The sequence below is a fragment of the Zalophus californianus genome, chromosome 16 (assembly GCF_009762305.2).
Source record: "Zalophus californianus isolate mZalCal1 chromosome 16, mZalCal1.pri.v2, whole genome shotgun sequence".
Taxonomy (NCBI): domain Eukaryota; kingdom Metazoa; phylum Chordata; class Mammalia; order Carnivora; family Otariidae; genus Zalophus; species Zalophus californianus.
Genome location: NC_045610.1, coordinates 26,762,933 through 26,774,935, shown reverse-complemented (window position 1 = coordinate 26,774,935; position 12,003 = coordinate 26,762,933). Strand labels below are relative to the sequence as shown.

Below are 12,003 nucleotides of genomic sequence, written 5' to 3'. Positions count from 1 at the left end.
TATTTATTTATTTGAGAGACAGAGCACATGAGAGGGGGGAGGGTCAGAGGGAGAAGCAGACTCCCTGCCAAGCAGGGAGCCCGATGCGGGACTCGATCCTGGGACTCCAGGATCATGAGTTGAAGGCAGGAACTGAGCTGAAGGCAGTTGCTTAACCAACTGAGCCACCCAGGTGCCCCAGTAAAATTTTTTTTAAGATACTATTTTTAAGTGATCTGTACACCCAACATGGGGCTCGAACTCAACCCTGAGATCAAGAGGCGCATGCTCTACCAACTGAGCCAGCCAGGTGCCCCACTCAGTAAATTGGGTTTTTTTAAAGATTTTATTGATTTGAAAGAAAGAGCAAGCGTGAGCAGGGGAAGGGGGAGAGGGAGAGAGAATCTCAAGCGGAGTTTGTACTGAGTGCGGGACCCCACACAGGGCTCAATCCCACAACCCTGAGATCATGACCTGAGCCAAAACCAAGAGTCAGACGCTCAACTGACTGAGCCACCCAAGCACCCTGCCCTATTCAGTAAATTTTTAATAAATGAATTTAAGATTTTTCGTTCCATTAAAGGACCTTCTTTTATAGATAGTTTCTTCTTTGTTCATTCTGGCACTGTTAGTTCCCTACACCCATTTTTTTTTTACCTACTCAACCCTTTCCTCTGCACGCATGGTTGAGTGGGCTGTTTGGTGGCTGGTGCCTTTTGTTTATTTGGTAGAATCCCCACTCAGACCTCTAGCCTGAATGAGATGAGACATATGTTCTTAAATATCTGGCACATTTATGTCTTCCCAACACAATGAATTTTCAAGCTGTTGCATATAAAAAGAAAGTCTTGTTTTGTTTTCAAGCAATGAAATTATGCAATTATCTGGGCATTGGCTTATTTTCAATGTTAGGAAATGATGGTAAGGAAAACTCATGGTGGTGAAATCACTGAGAGGCAAAACTCTTAGCTCTAATTCTTAGTGAAAGATTTATAGCTCCAATAACTGGCTTTTCGGGAAACTAGAAGGACCCCTATATATTAATGCTTTTCTCCCTAAACGGTCTATAACAATTGTCTATTTGGCTTCATAATCTTCATACACCATTTGTATAACACTGTTCGTGAAATCATCATCCATCTTGTACCTGTTTTTGACATGTGCTTGCTTTTTTCATGAGATAGGTAGTGTCTTTTTAAAATTAACAGATACATAAACGGGGACACCTGGGTGGCATAGTTGGTTGAGCTGTCCTACTCTTGGCTCAGGTCATGATCTCAGGGACATGGAATCGAGCCCCATGTCGAGCTCCACACTCAACACAGAGTCTGCTTGTCCCTCTCCTGCTCCTCCTGCAGCTCTCTCTCTAAAATAAATTTAAAAAAACTTTTAAAAAAATAGATACATAAACACCAAAAAAGACTGTGAACTTTTTTTTTTTAGTCTTACTTCCTTACACATAACCAGCTGTGCAGCTGCCAGTGTCTCTGTTAACACTAGGACATTTCTTAAGAAAATGTCATTGCCTTATTAGTCTTCTATCTGAAATAATATGCTTCAGTCTAACTTAGCTACTTTCCTGAGATTCATAATGGGTGGATAAAAAGTCTGTTGTTATTCATTTTATTTCTCTTCACTCCCTTTTGGTTGCATAGGCTAAGGTTATTATTTGACAAACAGTAACAAAAACGTAAGCAGTCATCAGGAATTTGGAGAGAGAATCTAGAATTACTCATATTTAATAAAAGAATTATCAGTCCTTTAGACCTAAACTTTAGTATCACCTTCTTGAATCTCCTATTAATCCTACTTATATGAACTTTCCTTTCTCTGAACTTGTATAATACATTTTTACTACTGTCATGTATAGTTTATGTATATATATAAAACTTACCATCTTTCTACTATGTATAGAAAAATTTTTTAATTTCTTCAGGGCAAGGGGCAGCTGGGTGGCTCAGTCGGTTAAGCGTCTGCCTTCAGCTCAGGTCATGATCTCAGGGTCCTGGGATTGAGCCCCACATCAGGCTCCCTGCTCAGCGGGGAGTCTGTTTCTCCCTCTGTCCCTCTTCCATACTCCTGCTCTCTCTCTCTCTCTCAAATAAATAAATAAAATCTTTTTTTTTTTAAAGATTTTATTTATTTGACAGAGAGAGACACAGCAAGAGAGGGAACACAAGCAGGGGGAGTAAGAGGGGGAGAAGCAGGCTTCCTGCTGAGTAGGGAGCCCAATGCAGGGCTCAATCCCAGGACGCTGGGATCATGACCTGAGCCTAAGGCAGACGCTTAACAAATGAGCCACCCAGCTGCCCCTAAATAAATAAAATCTTCAAAAAAAATTTTTTTCAGGACTTTCAAGAAGTGTCTTTCCCATTTCATGTTCCCTGAAAATCCATAAAAATGCCTCATGATATATATTACTTTGAACATTTATTTAATTGAGTTGGGGATATTTGCTACCTTTTAGCACTAAAGGCATCTTTACTTGTAAGGTATCAACATCTTTAATTAATGGAAAGTACCTCAGTAACACCAAATTGAAAATGACCCAAGTCTGATAAAGATTCTCAATAACCTGTTGATGTTTTTGCTTGTACAGTAAGTCTAAAAGTCCAAGATCACTCAGGGTCTAAGAATGAAACTTTAATGCTAATTTCTATAAACTTTCTATAAAGGATGTACAGGCTTTTCAGGATCCTCTGGATTAGATTTAGCCCAGTGCTCAGGCTGATCAGCTTTAATTTCAGTAGTGGGGGCTATATATGGGAACCCATGACTTCAGTTTATATACTCCATTCTAAGATACATAGTACATGTGGAATGTCCACCCAGCCTTGGGTTTCATGACTCACATTTTTCCCTCAGACGTGGTCATGTATCCTGTAAGACTAGAGCTGTGCTTAAGGAAAAACATCCTTAAAATACAAAGTAGGTAGCATTTGTTAGGCAAGTGGTGTTTTTGTTTTTGTTTTTTTAAAGAATTTTAAAAATTGTAATCGGGGCAGGACCTTGCCTCTTTAGACTCTTACCAGAATTATGAATTTATATTGAGGTTTTTTTCTGATAACAGAAATACTTATTTTAACTGTTATTTTCTTTACAGAAAATCTTCGTTATAATAACATTCAGCAAACACATAGTGGAGCAGATGGTGGCTTTCATTGGGTGAGTAATTCTTTGTGGATTAATATTAATGTCATCACTGTTCAAATAGAAGAAAATGTATAAAAGATTTTATTGGGACAGAATTTTTCTAGTACCTTTTTATTTTTTGAGAAGGAAAAATCTTTTGCCCTATTATTAGTTAAATTGAAGACTTTCTTGCCCTACAGCAGGGAAAGATGAAGTTCAGATAATCCTTATTTAATTTTAGATTTTTAATTGAATTTTAATTTTAAAGTCATATAATTCTTGATTTAAAAAAAAGCTTTGGAGTTTGAGACTGTTGCTCCTCCAAAGAAATAAGAAATTCTCTTTATATAAAAGACATGTGTGTATTATTACAGTTTAATGGTGCTTTAGTACAATGCTATGATTTTTAGCCAAATTGGATGCCAGATGCACAGTTGCATTTAATTTAAATACAAATCTTACATAAAATATTAATATTTAATTAAATGAGGCATGATAATATGGTATAATATTACAAAATATGTGAGTTATGAACCTGTTACTTCACTAGAGAAAAATCAGGCCATTTTAAAAGGCTAGACTTTCCAAAGCTTTTAGTTTTGTGTTTATAGAACTAAGATCAGTTTTAACTTATGCTTCAAATGGTAATGTCACAAATTTGTGGAGTTGACTTTGATAAAACAGTAAAGAAAGACTCTTTGTCGGGTTAATCAAATTAATTAGAATGGGAATAGTGTCAGATAATGAAAATTTTTAATGTATTTTTTTTTTTATTTGGGGTTTACAGGAGAGAGGCTTTCTTTTCATTTAATAGTTTAACTGCCCAAGGGCTCCTGGCTGCCTCAGTCCATAGAGCATGCGACTCTTGATCTCGGGGTTGTGAATTCAAGCCCCACACTGGGTGTAGGGATTACTTAAAAATAAAATCTTAGGGGGTCGCCTGGGTGGCTCAGTCGTTAAGCGTCTGCGTTCAGCTCGGGTCATGATCCCGGGGTCCTGGGATCGAGCCCCGCACCAGGCTCCCTGCTCAGCGGGAAGCCTGCTTCTCCCTCCCTCACTCCCCCTGCTTATGTTCCCTCTCTTGCTGTCTTTCTGTCAAGTAAATAAATAAAATCTTTTAAAAAATAAAATAAAATCTTTTAAAAATTTGTTTAACTGCCCAATGGTACAAGGTACCCTTTATGTAGTTTTAGCATAAATCTTTATCTTAAAAGCCATTTATAAAACAAAATACTTATGAGAACTTTTGCTATTTTAAAAAATTGCCATTTGGAGGTGAGTTCATGAGTTATTAGTCTTATTATTTTTTTAAGATCTTATTTATTTGGGGCACGTGGGTGGCTCAGATGGTTCAAGCCTCTGCCTTCAGCTCAGGTCATGTTCCTGGGGTCCTGGGATCGAGTCCCTCATCGGGCTTCCTGCTCAGCAAGGAGCCTGCTTCTGCCTCTGCCTCTCTCTCTCTCTCTCTCTCTCTGTCTCTCGAATAAATAAATAAAATCTTGAAAGAAAAAAAAGATTTTATTTATTTGAGAGAGAATGTGAGCAAAACCACACAAGCAAGGGGAGCGAGCAGCAGAGGGAGAGGGAGAAGCAGACTTTCCACCAAGCTGGGAGCCTAATGTGGGGCTCAATTTCAGATCCCTGAGATCAAGAGTCGCATGCTCTATAGACTGAGCCACCCAGGTGCCCCTATTTTTATTATTCTTTAAACCATACATTATATGTTTATTCTCTTCTATATATGATATGTTTTATAATAAAATAGTATTTAATATTTTCTATTATGGTTTTAATGTAATAATTGAGGAAAAACCTATTTTTTTAAAAGATTTATTTGACAGAGAGAAAGAGACAGCTAGAGAGGGAACATAAACAGGGGGAGTGGGAGAGGGAGAAGCAGGCTCCCGGCTGAGCAAGGAGCCCGATGAAGGGCTCCATCCCAGTACCCTGGGATCATGACCTGAGCCGAAGGCAGATGCTTAACGACCGAGCCACCCAGGCGCTCCAAGGAAAAACATATTCTTGAGAATATACTCAGTCAGGCCAGTTATTGGTTTTACTACTTCCTAAGCTTCTGATTATAAATGTGGATTATATCTTGTCCATTAAAATTTAATTATTCCAGTTTTTTGTTCTCTGGATCCTTACAAATAAATTGGTTTACAAGTCACCATACATCACATGCAGAAAGAAAAAAATATTCTTGTTCCTTATTTTTTAAAGACAAGACATTTCATCTGTTTTTAGCGTTATATTTCCATCTCTAGAATTCTGAAGGACCTAGAGCTGACCACTACACAAACCCACAAGTTACAGGGATGACTGTGAATATAGCACTGTACAGTCTTCCCTTCTCCTGTTCCTATGCTGAACATTTATAAAAGGAAGTTTATCAGGGCACCTGGTGGCTCAGTCGGTTGGGCATCCCGTTCTTGGTTTCAGCTCAGGCCATGAGCTTGTGGGTCATGGGGTGGAGCCTCCCGGCGGACTCCACGCTCAGCGGGGAGTCTGCTTGAAGATTCTCTCCCTCTGCCCCTTACCCCACTTGCATGCATGCTCATGTACACTCTCTCTCTCTCTCTCTCTCTCTCTCTCTCACTCTGTAAAATAAATAAATTAACTTAAAAAAAATGGATGGGGATAAGTTTTTCAGCAATTTATACATACCACTACTACCTTCTGTATCCCTAGCCTTAGGAGCTTCTAAAAAGTTAAATTAGGTAACTAGCCATCTTATCTACCCACATCAAGTTATGTTCCCTTCCAATCTGTTCTCCATACTGCAGTTAGTAACCTTTTAAAAATATTAATTTGAGCATGTCACCACCACTGTCCTTAACCCCAGCTCCTCATCTTCTTGAAAGCCTTTACTTGTTTTTTCCTTCATTCTTAAGATAAAGCTAAAACTCCTGAACATGGTCTAGAGAGCTTTGTATGATGTATCCCCTGTAATTTTCTTTTCTTGAGTCTCCCATCAGTGGTCTTTACTTGCTTGTGGTTTTTCCTTTGCCTAGTTCAGGGTTTCTTTTTTTCTTTTTTTTTTTTTTTTTTAAGATTTTATTTATTTGAGAGAGAGAGCATGAGAGGGGGAGGGGTAGAGAGAGAGGGAGAAGCAGACTCCTGCTGAGCAGGGAGCCCTATGCCAGACTTGGTCCCAGGACCCCGAGATCACGACCTGAGCCAAAGGCAGATGCTTAACCAACTGAGCCACTCAAGCGCCCCTAGTTCAGGGTTTCTTAACCTTTGCACTTTTGACATTTTAGGCCAGATAATTCTTTGTTGTGGGGGACTATCCTGTGCATTGTAAGATATTTAACTGCATCCTATCCCCTTACTCACTAGATACTAGTAGTGTCTCCCAGCCATGACAACCAGAAATGTCTGCAGACGTTACCAAATGTCCTGATGCACATATACCTCCACTACCACCACCAACCCCACTGAGAACCATTGGCCTAAATAATGTCATTCATTCATTCATTCATTCATTCATTTATTCTAAGTAGGTTCCATGCCCAGCATGGAGCCCAATGCAGGGCTTGAACTCACGACCCTTGATCTCAGGATCGTGTGTTCAAGCCCTGAGTTGAGATCAGGAGTCAAACACTTAACCAACTGAACCATCCCGGCAACCCTAGATAACATTCTTTAGATCTCAACTATTACATTAACAAAATGCCTTCCCTGACTAAATCAGATATCTTGTTTTCTAGGGGCATCTGTTCACAATAGCATGTACTACATGCACTGACAGTTGTGTTTTTACATTTATATGTGAGGGTATATGATTATTACCTCTCTACCACTAACCTGTAAGCTTCTTTCTGGCAAAGGCCATGCCTAGTTCACTATTGTTTCTGTAGCACTTGGCCTCTTGATTGACATATAGCACGTGCTTGATAAATATCTAGTGGGTATAATGAACACATGGTGTCCAAATAAAGATCTGGCTAATAAAAATTAGCATATCAGTTCATAGCCCAGAATCTTCTGTTTCCCCAGCCTTTGGAGTTTCTCAAAAGTTGTATTACTTATCCACAGTAAATAGAAATAAAAGAGTTTTTATAATCTTAGGCCAACAAATTAAAGTTAGAATTTCTTATAGTTTTCAAAAACAGTAGTTTCTTCCTTCTGTTATCTCATCTAGCACAGCCTTTCAAAAAAATCCAGTGATTCTTCTTTTTTTTTAAAGATTTTATTTTCAAGTAATCTCTATACCCAACATGGGACTTGAACTCACAACCCCAAGATCAGGAGTTGCATGCTCCCCCAGCTAAACCAGCCAGGTGCCCCAGTGATTCTTCCTTTTTTTTTTTTTTTTTAGATTTTATTTATTTATTTGAGAGAGAGCATGAGCGAGGCTAGGGGCAGAGGGAGAAGCAGACTCCCCACTGAGCAGGGAGCCTGATGTGGGGCTCATTCCCAGGATGCTGGGATCATGACCTGAGCCTAAGGCAGACACTCAACCAACTGAGCCTACCCAGGGGCCCCTGATTCTTCCTTCTTAAAGATGGTTTTGCATAAAGTTATTCTAAGATAATCAAGACCTGCTAGAATCCAATTTTTATTGGATTAAATGGGTGGTATCATATTTTTAAAATTGTTTTCAGGAGATAGATACTGGGATGTCCTGATATCCTCATCTTTTCCCCAGTGCTGTCTACATGGATTACCTCATCAGTTTCTTTTCTAGACCATGTATTAAACAGTATAAATAATCAGACTTAGCAGATGATAATGATTCTTTATTACCAGACACCAATGTGTATATTTTTCATATTTGTCAGGAATAACATGATCTTTAATCAGATTCTCCAGCTGAGCTTGATATGATTTGTTTTCCTACATTTTGAAGTAGGAAATGCTTTTAAATACAACTATTCAAATGATAATTAATAAATAGTTTCACTAAGCCTAGACTGAAAATTAAGTTAAACAAAGAGAATGAATTTTTAGTAGACGTAAATTTATTATTACATATCATAATAAATAGTTTTGCAATTTATTTCAGAAAAGAGAATAATTAAATTGACTCCCTAGACCCATTGTTGAGTTGAACTGAAAATAATGCCTATAGCTTGCTATAATAACGTTATCCTTTGATTGTTAATTGTCTCTTTACACTATTAAACTGTAAATGATTTAGCAGTTGATCAAACTAAACTAGTAAAGTTTGGAATACAGCCTTTTGAAGGATATTTAAAACTATGTAACCACAATTAAGAGAGTGGTGAATTGCCATTAGAGAGAAAAAATCAAAAGACAAGACCAAAAAGTCAGCAACAATTGAAATTTAAAACGAGATACTAAGAAAAGGAAGAATGAAAAATGAACCCCAATAGTAAAGGAGAGCTAGAGAGTGGACTATGAAAAGAGTGTACAGCCTTTGAACAAAACAAATTAAGATTTGAATATGAACTCTGCCCCAGACCAGTTATTTAACTTCTCTCTCTCTCTGACAAATAAATAAATAAAATCTTTATTTAAAAAAGAGGTATCAGGGCGCCTGGGTGGCTCAGTCGTTGAGCATCTGCCTTTGGCTCAGGTCATGGTCCCGGGGTCCTGGGATCAGGCCCCACATCGGGCTCCCTGCTCACCAGGAGGCCTGCTTCTCCCTCTCCCACTCCCCCTGCTTGTGTTCCCTCTCTTGCTGTGTCTTTCTCTGTCAAATCAATAAAATCTTTTAAAAAAAAGGGGGGGTATCATATTATATGTAATCGTTTCAGACTTTTCATTTATTATATTGCTAATATTATTGTGTTGCTGAATATTATTCATATTGGCTGCTATATATTATTCCATCGGGTAATTATCCACTTCTCATTGATGAACATTTGGAGTGTTTCCATGTTTTTACTGTTTTGATCATTGCTTCAAGGGCATTTTTTTTTTTAAGATTTTTATTTATTTATTTGACAGAGAAAGACAGCAGCGAGCGAGGCAACACAAGCAGGGGAAGTGGGAGAGGGAGAAGCAGGCTTCCTGCCAAGCAGGGAGCCGACGCGGGGCTTGATCCCAGGACTCCGGGATCATGACCTGAGCTGAAGGCAGACGCTTAATGACTGAGCCACCCAGGCGCCCCCATGGGCATTTTTTTTTTAAGATTTTATTTATTTGAGCACTCATGTGCGTGAGAGAGTACAAGCAAGGGAGAGGGGCAGAGGGGTAGGGAGAAGCAGACTCCCCACTGAGCAGGGAGCCTGATGCAGAACTCGATCCCAGGACCCTGGGATCATGACCTGAGCCGAAGGCAGACAATTAACCAACTGAGCCACCCAGGCGCCCCATTCGTGGGCATTTCTTAGTGCAGGATAGGTAAGCACATAGTAAAGAGCCTAAGAGTATGTTGAAGGGGACAACATAAGATGGAAAAGGAAATAAAAGAGAGATTGGACATAAGCAAGATAAACCTCAGTTTTGATAAGTTTTGATAAGACAAGATAATTTTGTCTAGGACCAAATTTGGGCAAATTCTCACCACGGGTATGCCTATGGCCTGCCAGGCCAAACTGCTCACCACCATCACCCCACCCCTGGCAGTGAGTTAGTGTTGACCATTACATCTCTGGTGGTGCAGTTTAATATTAATTTTACCGAGGTATGACTGCTATACTGATGACTGAAGGAAATACTCCTTTCCAAAGGGCTTCTTGTCTTAATGTAAGTAGGGAGTGGCCCAGCAAAATATGATACCCTAAGTATACCCTTGGCCTTTGGTATTTTTAGTACAGTATGTCATTCTATGACAGTCCTAAGGTCCCAGAGAGAATATAAACCCTACCTTCAAAATTTACTGGAATTTTATGAGTAAATAGTTCCCTTCCCTCAACTAGAAATAGTAATTAGTAGATTTATTTCTTCGACAGTTCTGGAAAGTTCGCTGTCATTAGGTTTAGGGAAAGGTATCTCTGTTATCTTTTCCTGAATCTAAGTGTTTGGCTAGTTATATATGGAAATCTGAACAGATGTAATGAATCAGTTTTACATTCTGAAAGATGTTAGAATACAGATAATAGCCTTGAGAAAAAGCCTTTTGGTTTATGGTATGTTTGGCAGCGGGACAGAGAAAAGGTTCTGAAAAAAAGATTAGGCATGTAATAGAGTTTTTCATTATTTGGTATCTTAGGTTGAATAAGTCAGGGGACAGAACCAAAGAAAGAGAGAACTTCAGAGATTCAAAGGCATTACATTTGTTCCAGTCTGTTGTTTTTTTTTTTTTAAGTAAGATTTAAAATTAATTTTTATTTAATTTTAGACTTTCTCCAATGAGAGAGATCTGGACATATTTCTTAAAGAGCATGACCAAGTCTAACATTAAAATCATGATTAAAATGACGTGTTCTAGTATTCTCACCAAATAGAGGATGAGAATTCCCAGAAAATAACATTAAGCATATGACTCGTAACAAGCCATATGCAGAACATTGGCTCATTGTCAGGTTGCCAGGGTCTTATTGGAAGACAAAGTCCCTAGTTTTACCACACAGGAAAGTTTCCATAACTCAATCATTGAACTTGGGAGAGGGGGTTGGCTGGAGCAGGGACTTTTTACCAGATACAGAATGTTCCATGCCCTTTGCTGTCTTCTATTTCTGAGTTAACTTGATGTTTGACCTCAGAGTCGGACTTGCCTGTGGCAAGAGAGATCATTTTAACCAGTGAGTAATTAAGTTCTTGAATCTTAACAATGTTTCTTGTTCCTTACTCTATAACAAGTGGGCAGAATGAGCTATGTTGGCCTGGACTTTTTCTTCTACAGAAGGAAAATCTATTCTTTCATTTTAAAATACAAAATGGTTAATGTAGTTGATTCTCTTTGACTTTGATCACTATAAAATAATCAGAAAAAGTTATGGAAGTGTGAATACAAATATTTGTATTAACTGAAAAAAGGATACATTAAGTTTTAATACCCCAGCTGCTGAGACTTAGTTGTATACACTGACTTTAACATAATCTTCTGCAATTTAGGTGGAAAACTCCTTCCTTTTCTTTTTCTTTTTTTTTTTAAACTCCTTCCTTTTCATGCCCTTTTCCTGTAATTTGTTATCTTCTCTTTTGACACTTAACTCTTCTATATTTTTGTTATAGATATTGGGAGGCAACATAGCTAAAGGATAAAGCAGGAACTCTGAAGTTTGACTGTACGAGAAATGTCATTGTATTAGGAAGTTACTACTGACCATAATTAGAACATTTCTGTAGAATGATGAAAACTAAAACTGAATTATATTGTATTACATAGAATTGTTGGTTAAAGGAAAAGGCAGATCAGAGTCATGCCTGACACATTTTAAGTGTTCGTAAATATTTGTTGATTAAATGAGTTCATTCATTATTAAGAGAGACCTCTGTTTTTTTAGGCTGAGGGAAAGACTCCAGTAAAGAACTAGAGATCGAAAATAGAAATGAAAAAAAGGAAGAATGTGGGTTGGAAATTAGCATTTAGTAAGAACCTGCTGTGCCAGATGCTTTACATATATTTTTATTGAATATGCATAACAGAACCTATAAGGTGCTATCACTGTGTAGATGGGGAAACTGAAACACACAGAAGTTAAATTCATATAAATGCAAGAGATGGAGATAGGATCCAAGAGATAAGATCAAAAGCCTAAGTGTATTGATTATTTTCTTAACCACTTCTTCCTTCAAAACTGGAATAAAGATTCTAAGATCTTTTGAAGTAGAAAGGAGGAATTGAGGGAGTGCTATTGAAAGCAGTGAGGTAGGGGCTCCTGGGCGGCTCAGTCGCTGGGCATCTGCCTTCGGCTCAGGTCATGATCCCGGGGTCCTGGGATCGAGCCCCGCGTCAGACTCCCTGCTCCACGGGAAGCCTGCTTCTCCCTCTCCCAGTCTTCCTGCTTGTGTTCCCTCTCTCGCTGTGTCTCT

General features: G+C 38.5%; 1 protein-coding gene across 5 annotated transcripts in view; it reads left to right on the top strand.

Annotated features, from left to right (window-relative positions):
* VMP1 (vacuole membrane protein 1) overlaps positions 1–12,003 on the top strand; it is a 135,921-nt gene that overhangs the window by 112,279 nt on the left and 11,639 nt on the right. For all 5 annotated transcript variants that reach the window (XM_027624650.2, XM_027624649.2, XM_027624645.2 and 2 more), the window contains one exon: positions 3,083–3,144. In XM_027624650.2, the coding sequence (XP_027480451.1) occupies positions 3,083–3,144 (62 nt within the window). The remainder of the gene's footprint in view (positions 1–3,082; positions 3,145–12,003) is intronic.